We start from the raw sequence: 23,286 nt of genomic DNA, 5'->3' as shown, positions 1-23,286 counted from the left end.
TACCACCTTACCCCAGTCCTGAAGATACTTTCAGGCGCAAACTTTGTTTGCTCACACTTGGATAAAGGATTAAACTAAATTTATTATTATGATCAGCATTCGTTTTAGAAATTATGGACTTTACAACCGTGTTATAAATAACTCTTTTAATATCCCGACGTTTCGATCTTCATGTTAAGATCATCATCTGGAACATGTACAAATATACAGGACAAGCTAAGTTACATTACATTCAGTAAGCTAGAGAAACAATAAATTGATCACAAGTTATTCTACGGCATGACCTCTAGTGAAAAAAAAAAAAAAAAATTATTTATAAACTACATCAAGCTAAATTCTATTTCTGATAACACGAATAAACATTCTTTCTTACAGATAGTAACAATGATGTCCTGCTTTTAGCATTACAATTGTTATTTTTGATTTAGGATCCTGGATTTTGTACAGTCCTGTTTATAGTTCCTCTTAAAAAGGAAGGTTACGTGGCTCGAAGCTTCCATATGTTTGGAATTTTTAAACCATCATTATTGTTCAGATTGGGGTGGTTGGTAATAATCTCACAGGCTTCCCTAAATTTGCGTTCCTACCATGTTTTGGTGTGGTGTAGACAACTAGTGCTTTTCCAGTCAATTCTACGTAAGGTGTTCACAGGGCATGATCCGAAAGGCCAGCTTCACCATAATTATTATATTTGATGTGTCGTTTACGTTCTTTTTGTCTGATAGAAATTGTGTGTCCTGTTTCTCCTATATATATGGTATGTTACAAATGCAATAAATACAGTATACTCCAGGGTGGGCCAGCGGAGGGAGTGGGTCTTTGGATGAGTTGAGTAAGCTTTTTAATTTTGCAGGAGGTTTAAAGGTGGCTTTGAGGTTGTATTATTTTATCTGATGTCCCTTTAATGTAAGGAATGGTTATAGTTTTATTGTAGTCTGGTTTGTCTTTGTTTTTTATTGAGGTCTTGTAGAGAATTTTGTTAATAGTGTTTTGGCTGTAGACATTTTTTTGAAAACTATTGCTGATAACTTTTAATTTGTCTTTCAGTGCCTGTTCACTGGAGCAGATCTGCATAGCCCTGTTTTTTTAGATTATTAATGACACCTAGTTTTTGTGTTGGGTGGTGGTAGGAGTTTATGTGTATATATTGGCCAGTATGTGTCGGTTTCTGGTAAACCGTGCAGGAAAGATTGCCAGAAGAAGACGTGTGACAAGTGTATCTAGAAACGGAAGTGTGTTCTGTCTTTTAATCTCAATTGTGAACTGTATGTGTTTGTCTTGTTTGTTTAGGTGGCTAAGGAATGTGTCTAGTGTCTGCAGGCCATGGTATCAGATCGCAAAAACATCGTCAACGTATCTAAGCCAGACTTTGGGTTTTAAAGGAGAGGAACCTAAAGCAAGTTGCTGAAAATATTCCATATAAAAGTTAGCAATGGGGGGGGGGGAATAATGGTGTGCCCATGGCTGTGCCTTCTTTTTGTAGGTAGAAAGCGTTTTGCCATACAAAATAACCCAAACGCAATACATATGCAAAGAGGGCTGTGATAATTGGAGGGAATTTGTTCTGCAAAAGAAACATAGTGTCATTGATTGGAACATTCGTAATTCGACGTCTCTGCTCTCTTTATGAATGTCCCAATCAATAACACAATAACTGTTTTACAGAACAAATTCCCTCCAGATATCAGTTCGCTCTTTGCACATGTATTGCATTCAGTTATTTTGTATGGCAAAATGCTTTCTACCTACAAAAAGAAGGCACAGCATTATTCCTCCCCCCCCCCCCATTGCTAACTTTTATATGGAACATTTTCAGCAACTTGCTTTAGGTTCCTCTCCTTTAAAACCCAAAGTCTGGCTTAGATACGTTGACGATGTTTTTGCGATCTGACACCATGGCCTGCAGACACTAGACACATTCCTTAGCCACCTAAACAAACAAGACAAACACATACAGTTCACAATTGAGATTAAAAGACAGAACACACTTCCGTTTCTAGATACACTTGTCACACGTCTTCCTTCTGGCAATCTTTAATGCACGGTTTACCGGAAACCAACACATACTGGCCAATATATACACATAAACTCCTACCACCACCCAACACAAAAACTAGGTGTCATTAATAATCTAAAAAAATAGGGCTATGAAGATCTGCTCCAGTGAACAGGCACTGAAAGACAAATTAAAAGTTATCAGCAATAGTTTTCAAAAAAAATGTGTACAGCCAAAACACTATTAACAAAATTCTCTACAAGACCTCAATAAAAAACAAAGACAAACCAGACTACAATAAAACTATAACCATTCCTTACATTAAAGGGACATCAGATAAAATAATACAACCTCAAAGCCACCTTTAAACCTCCTGCAAAATTAAAAAGCTTACTCAACTCATCCAAAGACCCACTCCCTCCGCTGGCCCACCCTGGAGTATACTGTATTTATTGCATTTGTAACATACCATATATATAGGAGAAACAGGACACACAATTTCTATCAGACAAAAAGAACGTAAACGACACATCAAATATAATAATTATGGTGAAGCTGGCCTTTCAGATCATGCCCTGTGAACACCTTACATAGAATTGACTGGAAAAGCACTAGTTGTCTACACCACACCAAAACATGGTAGGAACGCAAATTTAGGGAAGCCTGTGAGATTATTACCAACCACCCCAATCTGAACAATAATGATGGTCTAAAAATTCCAAACATATGGAAGCTTCGAGCCACGGAACCTTCCTTTTTAAGAGGAACTATAAACAGGACTGTACAAAATCCAGGATCCTAAATCAAAAATAACAATTGTAATGCTAAAAGCAGGACATCATTGTTACTATCTGTAAGAAAGAATGTTTATTCATGTTATCAGAAATAGAATTTAGCTTGATGTAGTTTATAAATAATTTTTTTTTTTTCACTAGAGGTCATGCCAGTAGAATAACTTGTGATCAATTCATTTTTTCTCTAGCTTACTGTATGTAATGTAACTTAGCTTGTCCTGTATTTTTGTATATGCTAGATGATGATCTAATATATGAAGATCGAAACGTCGGGGTATTAAAAGAGTTATTTATAACGCGGTTGTCAAGTCCATAATTTCTAAAATGAAGGGTATATTTATGCATTTCTTGAAATTCAAATGAGTTCATTATTCTCATACCATAATAAATCACAAAATTTTGTAGTGTATGTCCATTTTGATTACATATATCTTTGCCAAATCTCTGAATGTATGTTTTTATTTCCCATTTCCTATTCTGGCATTTAAATTACCTGCTAGTAGTAAATAGTCCATTTTATTTGTTTTATTTATGACTTTTCTCTTTTATTACATTGCTTCTACTGCTGACATCAAATGAAAGAAATATGATAGAGCTAGTTTCCAAAATCATTCAACACTCCAATAATGGCAACACACTTTTTTTTATAAATATAAAAAATAAACAATAACAAAATATTCGAGTCTAAATTATTTGTATATGGAAAAATGTTTGTTTACTTTTTTTTAATCAATATTACTGATACTAAACACTACTTAATATTATATGAAGTTATACATCTGTTATCTTGATCAAATTTCTCCTTAAGTTCTTTGCCTGTCACAATCAAGCAACCTGAATTCACAGAAATTCAATTCATGTTACTAGAGCCATTAATTACTACAACATGAACTAAAAAGATATAAATGGACTGTTATGGGACTTTGTGAAATTCGATAGCCCAAAACAGGAGAGCTAACAACAGATGAAGGACATTTGCTTTTTTACTATGGATGTGACTGCAGTGGAGAGGAAGATGTCGGGTTTTTGATACACAAATCATCACAAAATTCTGTTGGAATTCAACCCTATCAATAGCAGAATTGCTCTAGTCTGCCTGAGAGAAAAACCACTCAATATCACCATCATACAGGTCTATGCCCCAACCACAGATCACGAGGACTCCGAAAGAGAGGAGTTTTATGGTCAACTTAATGCAACGATCACCAGAGTGAATAGAAAAGACCTTTTGATTGTACAGGGCGATTGGAATGCCAATATTGGAACAGACATCAGCAAGGATTATCTCCCATTTGTCGGACCATATGGCTATGGGGGAGACAAACGAAAGAGGTTTTGAATTGATCAATTTTGCCTCACAAAATGAACTTACCATTACTAATACTCTATTTCCCCATAAACCTTCCAGAAGATGGACATGGACTTCCCCTGATGGTAAAACACACAACGAAATTGACTTTATCCTTGTAAGCATAAGATTTAAAAACTCCATCAACCTCACAAGAACCAGATCATTTCCTGGAGCAGATATTGGCAGTGACCACAATATGGTCATCGCAACTGTGAATATGAAAATGAGGGAAAGATTACCTACAAAATCAACTAGTAAAAGATATAATATAGAAAAATTAAAAGATCCCCAAATAAATACACTATATAAATACAAATTAAAACAAATTTTTGACACAAGCTTCAAGAAACATAATAGTATCGAATCTAAAACCAAATACTTCTCACAAAAGATAACTGAGACAGCTGAAGAAATCCTTGGATACAAAAGGAAAATAAATAAACCATGGATAACCAACAATATTTTGGACCTATGCGACGAAAGAAGATATTTGAAATCTCATATTAATAGTGGTGATAATAGAGAACAGTATAAAAATATTACTAAGATTATTAAAAAAGAAATCAAACATGCTAGAAACTTATGGATATTGGATGAATGCAAAAATATAGAAGAGGACTTAAATAAAAATAATTCTAAAAGTGCTTTTCAAATTATCAATAAGCTAACCAAACCTTTTACTGCAATTAATTGTAGCATAGAAGATGAAGATGGAACTCCTATCACGGATAACCAGAAAATAATTGATAGATGGAAATGTTACGCAACCAATCTTTTTCAAAAAAATCCTCAACTGACCAATGATATTTTGGACGAATTTTGCCAAGAGGTTCGGAGGAAGGAGGTTACCCGATATTAAAAGAAGAAGTTATTGCAGCAGTTAGCTCCTCAAAAATTGGAAAATCACCGGGAAGTGATGGTGTCACAGTGGAACTGATATGCGAAGGAGGTGACATCATCATAGACACCTTGCTAAATTTATTCCAGGACGTATGGAACACAGAGACTTGACCTTCTGATTGGCGGACTTCTGTCCTTGTACCTATCCCTAAAAAGGGAAACAGCAATAAATGTAGCAACTAAAGAACAATAAGCCTTATTAGTCATCCAAGCAAAATCCTGTTAAAAACACTATTCTCAAGAATCGAAAAGAAAATAGAAAGCAGACTATCAGATGAACAAGCAGGTTTCCGGAAGTCCAGAAGTACAATCGACCATATTTTTACAATACACATACTAGGCGAAAAATACATAGAACATAACAAAATAATCTGTCACAACTTCTTAGACCTTCAAAAAGCTTTTGACTCAATATGGCATGAGGCATTATGGAAAATTTTAGAACATTATGGTATTGACAACAAAATCATTAGGATTATTAAATCTCTTTATTCCTCATCTGATATGAGAATTGAAATTAAAAATTACAGCAGTGAACCGTTCCGGGAAGAACGGGGGGGGGGGGGGGGGGGGGGGGGGGGGTAAGACAGGGATGCATCTTGTCCCCTCTTCTTTTTAATTGTTTTCTGGAATATGTCATAGATGAAGCTCTTTATGAATATGACATTGGAATAGTAGTTGGCGGACTAAGAATAAATAACTTACGTTTCGCTGACGATATCGATCTTCTGGCAGAAAGTGAAGAAGAATTACAAGAGATAACTAGTCGTGTTTTCGGAACATTAAAAAAATATGGATTATACATAAACCTACAAAAACAATGATAACCTCAAAATCAGACATTGAATTCTTAAAGATACAAATTGGCAATAAACAAATTGAGAATGTAAAGAAGTTCACTTATCTAGGAAGCACGTTGAGTCGAGATGGTCGTTCAAAAACCGACATTAAATACCGGATTGCTAAGGCAACCGTGGCCCTACAGAAGTTAAAACCATTGTGGGGCGATAACAGAATAGCAATCACAACCAGACTAAGACTAATTGACACCTTGGTGAATTCTGTCCTTTTATATGGTTGTGAAGCCTGGACTTTATTGAAGGAAGATGAGAGGAGACTCCTATCTTTTGAAATGAAAACTTACAGAAGACTTTTGAGAATTCCCTATACCGCTCACAAAACCAATGAAAATGTCCGAAAACTGATTGACTCAATAGATGGGAGAAAAGGGGGAAAATATTCTGACACTCATCAGAAGAAGACAGATGAAATGGTTCGGACATGTGGAGAGGGCTAATGGCATTCCAAAGCAAACCCTAGAAGGAATCGTTCCGGGATCAAGGGTTAGGGGCCGACCTCGATTAAAATGGACTGATAACATCAAAAAATGGACAAATTCCTCTCTTTCTCAATTGACATGAGTATTACCTACCAGCCATGAATGACCCAACGGTTCATTTAGGACTATGGGAGGAGAAGAAGAAGAGCCATTAATCCTATCTACATAATCTATGATATCAGACAACTCTCTGAGAAGGTTGTCAGGCTTGCTAGATGAAAATCTAGCAAGCCTGACAACAAAATAGTGAAAAACACTATTTTCCCTAAGATGTAATCCTACTACCTCTATGAGACCAGCTAATTTCACCATTAGATGAAAAGCCTCTACATGAACGGACAAAGAATCATATACATGTTTTCTTCACATTGTAGACAACATCCAAGCACAGATCTTTCAAAGGACAATATATAATGCTTGGAAAGAAGTCAAGTGACACCTAGTGTAAGGAACAAACAGTCATGGCACCCACCTTAATAAGATGCAGGACTTCCTTTTGCTGCAATGACAGCAGCAATCCTACAGGGTATGCTTTCCAGAAGTGTAAGATAGTGATCAATGGGAATTTTGGACCATCCTTCCTGTAGGCATATAATGAGATCCTGGATGGCTGTGGGGTGGACATCCCTTGATCTCAGCTGATGCTACAGTTTATCCTACAAATGTTCAATAGGGTTGAGATCAGGGCTCTGTGGAGGCCAGTCAAGTGTGGTGTCATTCATGTCCACAAACCATGCCATTACAGCAGTAGCCTTATGACATGCATTGTCTTGCTGAAAGAGACAATGGTCAGTTCCATAGAAATGCCACAAAGTAGGAAGCATTGCACCATATTGTGCAGAATGTTCAGATATCTCCGAGTTCAATGTTTGTGCCACCACAAATAGAGTTCGGAGTCCAAACCAGGAAAAAGGGGGGCCATACTATAACACTGCCAGCTCCAAATTTCATATTTTGAGTTACGCAGTCTGGTAATAGACATTCATTAGACATTCATCACACTCATGTCTGGTGAGTGTGACCTGGGATGGCCCAATTCGTCAAGAATTTGCCAAACAGATAGGCCTGCAACAGGGCATCCTTTCACAATGCCTCTTTCAAACTCCATCAGTTCTCTTCTCACAGCCATTTTACCCAGACACAGTTGCACTGACTTGAGAGCATCATATTCCTCCAATTTATACCAGTGTTACGTCCTCACTTTCCTTATAATTCTTCTTGCTTGGCTTATATTATTTACTTTGAGTCTATGATGTTATTAATTCCTTAATTCAACACTTTCTGTTAGAACCTTAATTATACTTCATTAACTCTTTAATTTATGCAGTCTCAACATTCACTTTGGGCCGTTAACAACTTTAAGGATATTGCACATGGGTAGAAGAAGAGATTTCCAATGGACAATGGGAATTCCTTTGTTCAGATTCAGGGAAAATTTCTATTATACTGCGCCACCCTGAATCCTAGATTTCTGAACAATGAAAAATCAAAGAACCAGAACTAAGCATAGCACACTATCGTTAATTTCTTAAACAATATGAAGGAGTTCAAACCTCATCTATCTCTAACTTAGTTTGCAGTCGTAGCCTCCCCCTATAAATTACCTCCCGCTGTGGTTTGATTATTTGTGAGCGGTGCAACAGAAAATGAAATCAGGCAAGTCAACTATTGAGTCTAAAGAAAACATTTAATTACACTCTAGTCAGATTACATATCATGAATAAACTTTGGCACATGCTTGCTTCAATATCAATCTCAATGAAAACATAATTATCTAACCCTTCTTACTCTCTCTTAGCATGTATAAGTATCAGTTCAGTTAAAACATTCTATCAAAGGTAAAACATGAGCTTAAACTCCTCTTTCTCATTCATTCATTCATTCATTGACATTAAAATTAACCCTAATTTCTTCATTCATGTCTCAGAATTACACTGCCCTCTTAAACTATATCTCTAAAGTCCTTGCATAAAATTCACAACCTTCTAAACTTAATGTCCAACTAATAATTACAGTCTTTCTTCTTTTACACATTCACTAAACAGATTAAAGTTTCTACTTTACCAATTGCTGGGGAACTATTAGAACATCATACATATCATGATATAACATCTCTTCCAGGTCCACCTTCCGTTCTGCTTGGTCTGCATTACTCCACTGAATGGTCCAGACTGGATATATCTCCGGCGACGAAAGCAGATGCTCGCCGTTCACTGGTCATCTGGCTCGGCAAGGCTTAGCTGTCTCTGTGGTAATCAGGAAGTCTGCTCTGCTGAGCAATTCCTTAACAGGCAATCTCCCAAGGACTCCTCGGCATGCTCCCATGCTCTCTGCTTCAACAATCTTTCCAAGGAACAGGGACGAACATCGGCAGGCGAAAAGGACGACAAAAAAAAAAAAAAAGCCGTGAGCTGGCACTGCTTCGCTTTTTAAATCCTGCGCCCAACACTTCCTTACTATGTCATTAAATTTCTCCCTCTTTGCTCACGTCACCTTACATCTCCCAGCACCATAATCTCCCCTAGCATGTTCTTCGGTGGTGGTGGGGCGTGCTCTCCTTCCACCATGTAAGTGTACTTGGCATACGTGTTTTGCTCCTGGCTATCGGTACTTAATCCAATTAGCCATTTCCCAGCAATATACAAATATTTATACAAAATTTAGCAAAGCTTAAAAATGGACTATTTATAGTAAAATGCATTACAACATGATGTGTAGACAAATATATTCTTAATTATTAATGTTTCTGGTAATCTACAAGTAACTTTATCCATCTGATATATCAGTATATTTCAAAATGTAAGATGCATGTTAAGTTCTGAAGAAAATATGAATTAATACAGTTTCAGTTTCATTCAGAACTTAACACCGGCTATAAACACGGTGGATAAAGTGCATCATACCATGTAACTCATTACATGACATGATGCACTTTACCCTTGGGATGTCCAATGACTTCTTTCCAAGAGTGTGTCTAACATATGAACAAACCTACTAACTGAATTAGGGATGCTCTTTTATATTATTATTTCACGATTTCCATGGAGTACTAGAAGTATTCTATGAAAATCTTGAAATGATATATACATCACAATGAGAAGCCCTTTCATCCTACACATGGTATCAATCGGACCTCACTGAATTCTTTATTTGTTCTCACATGCATTGAGCACCCTGACAACACATATTCCAAGATCCTTTCAACAGCCTATTTTCAATCATATATTCTCTCTCCTTTCTATGTCCCGTAAGCCACATGCTTTCAATATATCCTTATGCTTAACATTCTGCAATCCTGATGGAATCTTAGTTAGATGCTGTAGGTGAGTTTTATTATTATTCTTTTATTATATTCTTAACTGCTGTACACTGGATATCCAGTGTACAGCAGTTAAGGCCAGTTCAAACAATGCCTTATTACTGTAATCCCAACTTTCAGCATCCTCACTTCTAAACAGGGGAGATTTCTACTTTTATCATTCCAGCCATGTATTCTTACCCAACTAATCTCTTCATTAGCCAGCACTAGAATAAATTTCACAGTACTATTTTCACTGTACAGGTATCCCTTGTTTAATGCTGGGAAACAAATTGCGGCAATCCCTTGATATACGCGGCAAGAGTTTTGATTAATGCGCCTTTAACCCTGCGGAGCTCGCAGCTGATCTGACAGATACATTCAAAGTGTTTAATATAAATATTCTTACAGAATTCAGTGTATAGCTTGGAGGTCATGAGTAGCTGTACATTCATATGTTACGAGTGATATTCCATAATGTTTTTTGCTGTCAGTTTGGTTTTTAACACATTAAGTAAAGGTTTGTGATATAACAACTATGAGAGATACCACGACCTCCGATGTCAGTATAGTATGGTTTGGTAGTTGTTTTTATTATTCTTTGTTCAATAATTTCTAGATTGTAACTGAAAATAAATAAACCATCATGTATTACTGAAATAGAGAGCCAAAGGCTTATCTATCATATAAGAGATGTGCTTTACATTATGGAAAATACAAAGGAAAGTGATCTGGAGCTTATTCCACCTTTACTACGAGTTGCCCATAAGGTTCCCTATGCTTGCATCTGCCGAAACGTTTAGTTTCTATATATTCGGCATGAAACTCTTGTAGTTTCTATATTCGGCTATGAAATAATGTTGGATTCAATATCCACTTAATTTGTACCATCATGTATTATATTTGCAGTGTATTTTCTTTATGTTTTATTGCTTGTTTGCCAGGTCTGGAGAGTCATTTTGCTTGTTATTGTAGAATTTATGCCAATAAGAAAAAAAACTAAAATGGTTCAAACAACTCTTGATAACTTCTTTTGATAGAAAAATTGCAGTAAATAATGTAGGTACAAGTATTTATTAAACATTTACTTTGCATTCATTTTTTATCTTTCCTAAAAGAGTACCATATAAAACGAATTATTAATATAGTATTCGATCATGGACGAATTGTAATTTTTACCATTGATTATTAGATTTGATTAATGCGATTTTGATATACGCTATAACATCGAGGGATTAATTAACTGCATTAATCGAGGGATACCTGTACTATTTTCTCTCAAATGAACACTTCTCTTTCTCTCTCTCATTGTATGCAGTAACATCTTGCTCACCTTCCACTCCTTAGGAACTTTCACAATTGTATGGCCCATCACTAAAGCCATCTGTTAATTCCTTTGCATAGTTTCATATTTCACATGGAAATATTCCATCTAATCCAACAGTCTTTCAACATTAATCTTACTTAATATCTCAAACAGTTCACAGTAGGCAATTTCTTGTCTTGTGTTTATCCCTGATCGTGAAATACATTGTAGAAATGTCCACGATAGCATCTTCTTCTATCACCCTATCAGTATCTTCAACAATCAGCTATTCTTGCAATAGTTATTCACAAAAACACTATACTGCTTCTCTCCTATTCAATTCCAACACTTCATAAAACTCAAATTTTCCTGAACTTAGAATACTTTTCTCCTATTTAGGGTGGTATACCTAAGTCCTCCCTCAGAATGCTTGACTATTCAGAAGTCAGCAATTCACTATAGATGCTTAGTTGCTGATTATGTTTTTTTGTTTTTTGTTTTTTTTAATGGGTATTTCTAAGGGCATTGCTCCACTTTCCTATAATCATGTATGAACACGAGCAGCTTCTGGTCAACAGTTCAATTCCAACCTCAATGAACCAACTTCTCATCCTCTGTTCTTTGGATCAGGCGTCCCTATATTGTATTCCTCAATTACTACAAACCTCGGATCTTCAAGGAATCACATTAACAAATTCCTTTCTTCTTTCTGACCACCCATACATAGAATTATCATGTCATAGTTCTTGGGATGATATAAAAACTATATATATAGTCTTTGTTTTACTGACTGTATAAGAATACAAAACTCAAGCCTATCTTATTTCTCACAAAAATTAATCATTCTCTTCCAGTCTTACTTTTGATAGCTCAAATCTCTAGTTAAAATGCATTTTTTTCTTCTTGGGTTAGCTCTAAGCTGCAAGAAAGATTGCATAAACAAATATCACTTCCTCAGTACTGAACTCATTTGGAAAACATAACCTGCTTAGTTAAGAAAAAACCTATGCTTGAATCCTATCTAAGACATAAAGAACTTTTATAAAGGATTTTCAATTAAAGGTGAGTTAGCCTGTCTCATAAAGAAGCATAATGTTTTGCAGGTTTTTCATGCAGAATAAACTGAATAACAGGCCAAATGTCAAAAGAACACACATATTGTGATTCTTTGCATGGCCTCACAGCCTTAGTTGCTATGGCCATAATTCAAAGCAATCCAACTCAATGTAGTATGCAAAAGAATTGGATTTTCTCTTTTGATCCAACATTACTTTACCTATAAAGAATAAATGAATATGTCACAATTTCATCCAACCATTGAATAATGTGATTAATGTGGTTACATTTGGGCTGGTGTTCCATCCCAATTTTTAAGAAGTTAACAACTTCTTGAAATTCATTCATTTCTATATTTATCTAAGAATATGCAAGCAGTGTATTTTGTATATCATCCACAAGAGAATTATATGTAAAAGGAGTCAGTGGTGTAGAAAACCTTTTTTGATGTTTAAGCCCAATTACTTGTAAATATTTTTATTCCTTTTTTAAAAAAAAAAAAAATTCCTGTCATATCTTCAAAATATTAAAATAATTTTATCATGTAAGCAGAAGTATTTTATTTTATCGAATATACCAGCAAATAAAAACATATAAAAGAGATCCGGATATCATATTTGAATAAATGTTTCTTACATTGATCCAAACTGATGACTTTTCTTCATATATCACTTGTATCACTGGATCACAATTTACATGATTATCAGTTAAATCATCCATATGATCAGGCAGAATAAATGCAGATAATGGGATGAGAATGAGACGTAAATGGCACTGCTGTCTGTCTAGAACCTGAGCCCAAACACTGAAGAAGTAATTAGATTACATTTTTGCTGTTCAAGAAAATTATCTTTCTAATATATAACACCACTTTATATTTTTATACTTAATTTGGAACAGATATCATAGAAGTTCAACATTATTAAATTTCTATTGTACCAACAAAAATTGTGAAAGTTATATTTCAACTGTTTCAGTTCCTAAAGTTAAAACATCATAACAACCTAGTTAATATATAGGAGAATATTGCCATTTGCCATGGGCTGATAGTAATTAAATATGTCCCTGTCAATGTGATATATTTAGTGTTAATTACCACATTTTCAAGCATGCATACTAACTGATCTCAAAGTTAGCTAATCTCATACATATTATACAGGGGTAACAGGGTTTTCTCTGTTTGAAACTCAGATTTATCATCTGAAATACATGCAAATGGCCAAAGAAGACATACAATTTATGGACAAAATTACATAACAGCTAACAGCTTTATACTTAGGTGACCATATTTCCTTGAGACAAAAACGAGACATTGGGAAGATAAAAACAGGACGGGGGGTTATGTAATATTCTGTATACATGAAAAAGTAAGGTGATATAAAAAAAAAGTTTTATTACATAAATATATTGAGCTTACCATTATTCTTCAGGTCTTGCTTAGTGACACCCACTTGAACTTAACTGCACTTCCACTTGTTGATAAATTCTAAGCTGGTTTCATAGAAATTCTCAACTACCTCAAAAAACTTAGCCTTATTAATTTCTCCTGAATCTACTAACATTTAGGTAAACGTGGGGGGGGGGGGGGGGCTGTACCTTTCACCGCGATCACACCATGAATATTTCTCCAATGAAGTGATCTTATGCAGCAAATTTTGGTCTTTCAACACCTTATCAGAAACTTCTCACACTCCATTAAACAATTTTCTCAACACTTAATCTAGATTTCTCCTTTGACCATATACTGTTTATAATAGAAAATATTCTCTCAACAGGTGCTGTACTTCCTGGCAGACAAAGAATAAAGAATCATTTCAGAAAAAATCTGTATCCATTTATCAGATACAGGAATGTCTTCTTTATTCCATGTATCCAACAGCCTCACAATTATAGATTTTATGAGGGTCCACTGATCGAATACATGAGTTTCTTCTGTTTCTGTGCATGTGATGAATTCCTCGTTCAGGCTGTCCTGTATTTCTTTCCATTCAGGTGTCTTCCTTAGTGACACCCACTTGAACTTAACTGCACTTCCACTTGTTGACAAATTCTAAGCTGGTTTCATAGAAATTCTCAACTACCTCAAAAAACTTAGCCTTATTAATTTCTCCTGAATCTACTAACATTTTCAGTTGTTTTTTGACATCAGTAGTTACAAATACTTCACTTTATCTGAATTCTAAATTGTTTACAAGACTTTCAATGTTCATGGCTACTTCTGTAGCTGAAATATTATCTTTTTCAATTAAGCTAATGTATTTTTGGAACGTAGATACTTCATCTCTTGCAAATGACAACCACAGTTTGAAACAAGGATCTTCAAACAATTTTCGCAACAGGGCATTTTTCTTGAGAGAGAAAATAAGAACAAAGCCCATCAAACATGCTTAAAATTCTGTCAATTTATGGACCCAGGGACAAAAATCTTGTATTTCTATGCTCTACAATTTAGCATAATTGTTTCCTGCAAAATCACAAAAGTTTTTCAGTTCTTCAATTCTGACTGTGTATATATATTGAAGTATTTGTATACTTTCACTGCAAAACATTCAATATCTACTGGTAAACAGCCGACACCACAGTGGAGACAATTGTGTACAATGTGTGTCACAACAATACTGATAATCTGCTTCTTCAGTTCAGTTTCAAGATTTTGCCACACATTATATTTGCCAAGTCTGTTGCAACCACCAAAATTGGTGTTTGTGTTATCTGCACACAAAGCAACAATTATGTTTTGTAAGGCAAATTTGTCACTTCCTTCCTTCAACATAGCACACTGTAGGTCAGATATTTCAACAGGTCAGGAAATAAAATCTATATTTGTGTCTTAAACACTACAATTTGGCAAAAAGTACCGAACAATTGGAAAAAGTTTGATGTCTTTCTTGTTTGATGCATCTAAACTGGCTGTAATGCTTTTTCTTCATTACAGCCAGTAATGGAGAAACCAATATGTACATCACCATACATATTGGTTTTATCACCAATATGTATGGTGATAAAACCCTGGTAATTGTTGCTTCTGATTTGTACGTGCTGAAGAAAATTTTGGTTATCAATGTCGACAAGCAGTCATTTATGTGAAAACTTTGGCCATGACACACAATATGATAATCAACAAGAGCTTCACTTGCTGCAATTTTAATATTTTCACTATCACCATTACATCTCACCATAAACGAGCTGATGATTTTAACTGAAGCAGAGTCTTTTCAGCATCCTTATATTTCTGGCTACACAGTTATTGGTTGATGTTGCTTCTGCCTTCATGAACAACAGAAAAATGGTTTGAAATTGTAGTTGGCATACCACTTTTGTTCCATCACTACACAGCTTGTCCAGTTTAATAAATTTGGATTCTTTCTGGTTGTCCTTGACAGGTCAACATACATACTGCAAATGAACCAACTAGTAGCCGATAACAACACACATAAAATGGTAAATTATAACCCAACAAAAAGGATAAAACAGAAAAACTACTAAAGTCCATCACTTCTTGGCCACCAGACACGGTTAAAAAACTCAAACCCCACTACACCCGACCCCCCAGAATATATGGGATTCCAAAAATACACAAACAAAATGTGCCCCTTCGACCAATCGTGGAAGGAATAGACAGTCCCAATTACCACCTAGCCAAGAAATTAGCGGCAACACTCAAGGAGTTGGTAGGTCATTCCCCCTCCTACATAAAAAACACACAACACTTCATAAACAAAATCAAGAACATAACACTCGACAAAGAAGACTTATTAGTCAGTTTTGACGTTTCTGCCCTTTTCACTAATGTCCCCATCAATGACACAATTCTCTTACTACAGAACAAATTTCCGCCTGACATTACGGCCCTCTTTGCCCACGTACTAAAGTCCGGTTACTTCGTGTGTCAAAACAAATTCTACCTACAAAAGGAAGGTACAGCCATGGACTCACCATTATCCCCCCCCCCAAGCGCTAACTTCTACATGGAAACCTTTGAGCAAAGGGCTCTTGATTCCGCCACGCTACGACTGACAGTCCGGCTCAGATACGTCGACGACGTGTTCGCAATCTGGCCGCACGGGCGACAAACCCTAAACACATTCCTCAGCCACCTAAACAAACAACACGAACGCATACAATTTACCATCGAAATCGAAAACCAAAATTCGCTCCCGTTCCTAGACACACTAGTTACACGACTTCCTTCAGGCAGTCTATCCTTCATGTTCTACTGAAAATCGACACACACAGGCCAATACATACATGTGAATTCATACCACCACCCAGCACAAAAATATGGAGTCATTAACACCCTTAAAAACAGAGCCACAACTATTTGCTCTAACCAGCAAGCCCTGAAACAAGAACTAAAAATCATTAGTGACACATTCATAAATAATGGCTATAACAAAATTACTGTCAATAAAATACTCTATAAAACCACAACAAAAACTAATCTAGATTACAGTAAAACCATAGCCATCCCATACATTAAAGGGTTATCAGAAAAAATCAACAGAATCTTACAACATTATAACCTCAATGCCACCTTTAAACCACCCACTAAACTTAAAACCATATTCAGCTCCTCTAAGGATCCTCTCCTCCCATTAGCACATCCTGGAGTCTATTGCATCTGCTGCACCTGTAACTTACCGTACATTGGTGAAACAGGACGGACAATCCCTATATGCAAGAAAGAACACACATTAGACACATTAAATATAACCATTATGGTGAAGCAGGCCTCTCAGACCACGCACTTAACACCTTACACCAAATCAACTGGAAAAGCACCTGCTCCTTACACTGCACAAAAACCTGGTACGAAAGAAAATTTAAGGAATCCTGCGAAATCCTGATAAACCACCCAAATATCAATAACAAAGATGGTATGAAAATTCCAAGGATCTGGATGGCACACATTCAGCCAACCTAATATGAAAGATTCAACATAAGTCAGGACTCTAGCCAATCCGCTAGTATTAGAAACCATTCCACTCCAACGGGCTGGAATAATGTTAATATATGTATATAGTAGACAACACAAATAATAGGACTCTAGCGTTGATGTATAATTTTTTATTTTTATTTTTTTTTTATATATATATATATATTTTTTTATTTTTTTTATTTTTTTTCCCACCAGAAGTCAGGCCAACAATTGTGGTAGCGGTTGGTCAGTGTCTTTAACAAACCAGTTTGATTGTAGTATAGCTTGTTTCTTGTGTATATTTGTATGCTCCAGAAGATGACCTTGACATAAAGGTCGAAACGTCGAATTGTAGATTTTAGTTATATTAAACTAAAGTTTTTATTCAAACACGGTAGTTGTCTCCATAATTTTCAAAAATGCACTACTCATTACACTTTTCTCAATTAAAATGGACTCTTTTCACTGATTTTGCATATTTTCATTTTCATACCCATATAGGCAGAGTCTAACACAGAATCTCGTTTTTTGATCTTGTTCCTTAATGACTAAAAATCTCTTTGCCGCATGTCAAGTTCATTTATTCTATTTACTGCTCACCCAATGGAAGATGCCATCTGGACCATTTTGATTACCATTCTGGAAATGTTGATTTTCTCAAATTCAAATTTTCTAATAGTGAAGTCATCTGCCTCAGACATTTTATTGGTGCATCTTGAACTGGCACTACTCTAGAGGAATAGAAAACATTTCCTATTACCAACAAATATTGCAAAAAACTGTCCATACATAAGCTAATCATCCACCTTTAATCTTTTGTGGATATGTGTCCTACAAGCAATTCAAAAATGATTTTGAAATGACCAAAGGCAGGAACCTGCTTCATAATAATAACAATAAAAGCATGCTTTATTGTTCAGTGCCAAAAAAGAATATAACTCAAATGGTTCTGCTGCATCATTCTTCCTCCTCACATAGTCTGCAACAGGGCCAATCAGACATACATCAGGGGACAGTCTAGTTTTTGACCTACATTTTGCTTTCAGCTTTGTAAATGAAGTGATTATTCGACTTTTTTTTATAATGTTGATCCAGTTTATTATGGATCTTCTTCTTTTTTAATTCTTAGAATAAGTCTTTCAAGGGCCTGTATTGGGAGGCAAACAGATCTGCTGATATGAACAAATCCGATGAGATGTTTGTTTCAAATTTTTCTTATAATCTTGTCTCTTGAACCAATGAAAGAATCAATTCTTTTCTCACTTCTGAATTTGTAGAGGAGTACTAAATTAACAACTGTGTTAATATGACAATCTAGTCATCTACTTTTGTTGACTTTTTCAGAAAGGAAGACTGACTGGAAGAAGAAGAACAAATGTAATTTACAGACAAAAACAGAAAATGCAGATTGGATTAACTACCTTATAAGCAGTTATTGGGTTTCTCAGAGGCCAAATTACTTGGCTGTAACAAATAACTGAGCATAACACAGGAAGAGAAGAGATGAGATGATATGATATGAGATGAAATATTTTTTATATCTCAAGTAGGATTTTTTCAACTTCTACTAAAGCATTTCCTTTTGAATCAGAAGCAGAGATATTTGTTATTGTTTATGATTTTTCAGACATTTTTTTTGAAAGTCTGATCTGCCTTTGTGGTGATTTCCTGAAGGTCTGATTTCTACTCCACTAAATCAATGTCATCGGCAAACTCTTGATAGGTTATTGAAAGTTTATTTTTCACTTGGTTAGAATATAATAAATTTAGTTTAATCCTTTATCCAAGTGTGAGCAAACAAAGTTTGTGCCTGAAAGTATCTTCAGGACTGGGGTAAGGTCATGCAACACCAGGATGACTCCTTGCAAAGGTGGAGCAAGCTACTAACACGCCTATCTCAGTATCTCCCATAATGCAAAACACATCTCCTTGCAGATATGTCTAATGTTATGCATTAAGGGAGTGTGGTTAAGGGATAATATGTGTGATTAAGGGATAATGCAAAACACATCTCCTTGCGGAGATGTGTTTTGCATTATGGAAGATACTGAGATAGGAGTGTTAGTAGCTTGCTCCACCTTTGCAAGGAGTCGTCCTGGTGTTGCACCACCTTACCCCAGTCCTGAAGATACTTTCAGGTGCAAACTTTGTTTGCTCACACTTGGATAAAGGATTAAACTAAATTTATTATTATTATCTTAATAGGTTATTCTGCTTCCTGTCATTCCAATAGTACTCCTAGCTTTATTTAAGAGATATTTAACCAGGCAGTTAAATAATATGAGTGATACCATGCACAATAGGAAATGATATATTGGATATGTAGCATCAGTATCACCAAGAAAACCCAAGCCCTTGGATTTTCACTTTTCCTCAATTCATACATCAATAATCTTAGTAAATGTCGTCTTCTTGACACTTAAAAAAATTTTAGGACTTTAATTTTTTCTAAAGCAATGGAGAAAATCATTAAGACTCAACTTTTGTGTCAAGTCTTAATTAAATTGGAAACCCTTCCAATTAATTAAAACAATCATCAGTATGGGTTCTGTCACTTTCAATTATCAGATGTTACTTGTGTCACCAACCTTTGCATGAAATGCTATGAAAAAAGAAAAAGGCTGGGAAATCTTGACTGGTTGCTCTTGATATCTGTGTGGTATCTGATTGCATTTGGTAACAAGTTCCCATGTTTTGGTCTCTTTTCTAACTTCTGCAATAGAGATGCCAACTTTTGCTATCACAATTACTTGCGATGGCAGAGCAATATTTATACTCAAACTGCGGCCAATGCTGGGGTACAACATGGCTCTGTTACCCCCTCCCCCACTATTTCTTCAGTACATCAAAATAGTTTATCCTGATGAACAAGTCTTGCTGATGACAGTACATTCACAAACTTGCAATACCAAATTGATCAAAACTTCTAAAAAATCAACTTCTACCACCCTTAATTTTGATTGCAATTTTTCAGCAAATATGCTGAAAAAAAAAAAAAAAAACTTAACGTCAATCCTCATAAAGCTATTATTTAAATTTTTGTCCGATATACATTACTCCCATGAATCATAAATACAGGATGAGCAGCTTCTCATATGTGAAATTACTATTAAAAGAGCATATGAGAGAGACAGAGAGAGCAGAAAGCAAATAAGAAATTATAAAGCACAGAGTAAATGCAATATTTGAACTCAGCCAAGGTGGCGGTCAAGAAAGGACACCGTTGAAGCCTTGCCGGTCCCAAGCCCGGAGAAATGGGGAGGGTAAGCAAGGGACCAACCACACCCTTCCTGTAATAATACCTCTGGTTACGAAACAAGCACCACAGAAGCCTCGGAATTCAGATGCTTTTACGACAACTTTTACTAATTGTTTTGGGACTTGGAATATATGCATTTTGATGAAAGAAGGTGCTCTTTTTAATGTGACAAACGTCTTATGACAGTATAAAATTGGACTGTGTGCTTTACAAGAGGCGCGTTGGCCGGACCACGTTACACAGATAGACTCTACACTATAGTGGTGACGACAGAGGACGAAGAGTCCTCGGAACTGCGTTTTTAGTTAGTGATAAATTTTTGTGTAATATTTTAGATTTTAAACCTGTGAACAATCAGTTGTGCACTATTAGAGTTAAGGGACATTTTCAAAATGTATCTATTGTGAACTGTTATGCGCCTACGGAAGAGAGCTCGGAGGAAGCCAGAGATTGTTTTTATGAAGTACTTGAGCATACCTGCGCTAATCTATTGTCTTATGACATCAAGTTAGTGGTAGGAGATTTCAAGGCGAAACTGGGGAGAGAGCGTGTGTGGTGCCCTTTCGTGGGTAGTGAGAGTCTACATGAGGAGTGCAACGATAACGGGACCCAACTTGTGAGTTTTGCCTCAGTCACAGGATGCTTTGTAAAGAGCACTATGTTCGCGCACAAAGACGTCCACAAGCAGACCTGGAGATCGCCAGATGGTAGAAAAGCTAACCAAATAGACCATGTACTAGTGTATCGGCGTCGCCACAGCTTATTTCCTGAGTTCTACATTTTATGCTATATTTTAAGCAGATAAAATATTTTATCTATACTTAAAAACAACTTTTCATGTAAGGGTTATAAGTTTCTATATTCTTGGATGATAGCACAATTATTAAATTGAATTATACTTACTGTTTCCCATCTCTAGTCCAGCCTATTCTTACCAGATATTCTAAATCTGGGCACAAATTCTGGAGAGGTTCAGCAAGTTGCAACAATACTACACCATCTATCTAAATAACATAGAAATAATGAATTTACTAATCACATTTGAAAATTTTAAAACCTAGTCATACTACACATTGATTTTTTAAAATTATTTTTAAGATAATAAAATGTATATCATGCTGTATATTACACAGCATTTAACAGTTTACATGTAGCAAATTGTTGCTACAAGTAAATTGTTAAAATCTTGTTTCATCATTTTAAAATACTAATATGACATTCCTTATAGATCTCCCATTACCATAAACAGATCTTATATTCAATAAATTTCAGTTTCAAAAACACTATCTATAGCTTAATTTATTTTATATTTGATAGAATTAGCGACCATGTGATCAACTCATGTATCAATATAATGTCAATCAGTGCCAGGCACTAAATAGTAAACAGTAATGCTTTGGGAGGGGGGGGGGGGCAATTTAAACTAAGAGAGGGTAGTAAAATGGATCAACAATTTAATAAGAAGATGGAACAATATTGTCTGGTAGAAAAGCAAATAATATACAGCAGCAGTTAGTGACTCTGAGTACTTCAAGTTAATCTACTAAGGATTTTCTGTACTTCCATTCAGATTTGACAGAACATCACAAAAGCTATTGAAGTTTGTAAATTAACAAAATTGATGCATATCAGTGTTTATTTCAAAAACTTTTAGAAACAGATGTATAGCAATAGCAATTACCTATTTTTATTTAGTTAATATTCATCAATATTTCACCTCAATTATTGCTTTGATAATTAAGGTGAAATATTGATGAATATTAACTTCATCAAATAACAGTAAATTGATTAATATAATCTTCATAGGCACAAGAATATTGGATACAAGTGTGCAAACTGACATAATGTACACTGAATTCAAAATAGTGAACTCAGTGTGCATTGGCAAAGTCCTAACGACATCCTCTGTGACTGTGGTGAGAAGATCATGTTTGTTCAGGTGAGAATCACCTGATGATAGTCATCAACAGTGATATTTGGTAGAGTGAGGAAGCTACCTTTATTGAAGTTACAGAAATGTTTATGAGCTGTGGCAGATTCCAAAAACAAGTTCTTGTATTTAAAATTACATCTCTATAAGAGGGAGGGTTCATCCACTGAATTCAATGATTAATGCCAGCATGATCTGCAGTCCCAGAGCAGCTGCAGTGTAGATTCAGGATATATTTTTTACGATCATCAATCAAAAACTAGCTGTTTTTTCCAGTTTGACCAAAATACATCAAATTTTCAATAGTAAGCAATGCTTTATACACCATAATGATCAGTGTAATGAAAAGGATCTTCTGGTGATTGGATAAAAATACCAATTTTTGGCAAGGCTTGTAGGAAGTTCAAATATTATATCTTCTGATTTTTTTTTTTTTTTTTTTTTTTTTTTTGAGGTATTTGGAGGTTCAGGAGAAAAGCATACAATTCTGCTTATGTTATTAGGGGGAGGGGGGGGGGGGCATTTTGAAAACTATTGTGGGTGCAACTGAACTGAGGAGGCTAGTATGATTCTAGCTCTATTTGCTAAAGTTCTAATAGCATTATATGGTTCATATTAATGAGTATACACTATGAATAGCATTATGTTGATATTAACGAGTACAGGGCTGAAATTCTCAGCCACTCTCAATATAAGCGGTTAAAGAGAATAGAATAACCATTATAAACTGCATGATTCTTGAGGTCTGTGTGGTAGCCCTTCCCATAATGCACAGCATTATACGTGTCCATAAGGATATGTGCATTGCATTATGGAATACTAAGGCAATTAATGTGAAGCCATTATAGAAGTTGCTCAGTCGTGATGCTACTTCATGTGCAAATTTTTTATTTGCTTCCACTTGGTAAAGGATTAGACCAAGAATATAATTTCTTGGCATCTTTAATTTACAGTATAACCAAATGAAAAAAATTTTTGAAGAAAAGTAAAGACAACAGTTTGCAGTCTAGTTATTTGTAATAAAAATAAACATATAAAGTTGTTCTTGAAAAAATAGAGGAAACTGTCAGTTAACTCTCAAATAAAATTCTGCTTTTTTGATTGTGCTAAAAATTTCAAGGAAGAAACCAATACTTTGC

General features: G+C 35.4%; 1 protein-coding gene across 1 annotated transcript in view; it reads right to left on the bottom strand.

Moving 5' to 3' along the window:
- LOC150110456 (dipeptidyl peptidase 9) overlaps window positions 1-23,286 on the bottom strand; it is a 441,463-nt gene that overhangs the window by 253,378 nt on the left and 164,799 nt on the right. Inside the window, exons 7-8 of the mRNA XM_090393952.1 lie at window positions 21,121-21,221; window positions 12,677-12,845 (exon numbers count right to left, since the gene is read on the bottom strand). Of these exons, the coding sequence (XP_090250078.1) occupies window positions 12,677-12,845; window positions 21,121-21,221 (270 nt within the window). The remainder of the gene's footprint in view (window positions 1-12,676; window positions 12,846-21,120; window positions 21,222-23,286) is intronic.

This window comes from Typopeltis vanoorti, chromosome 1, assembly GCF_054136105.1.
Source record: "Typopeltis vanoorti isolate ZY-2024b chromosome 1, IOZ_Tvanoo_1.0, whole genome shotgun sequence".
NCBI classification, from domain to species: Eukaryota; Metazoa; Arthropoda; class Arachnida; order Uropygi; family Thelyphonidae; genus Typopeltis; species Typopeltis vanoorti.
This window is presented reverse-complemented; position numbering and strand designations above follow the sequence as displayed.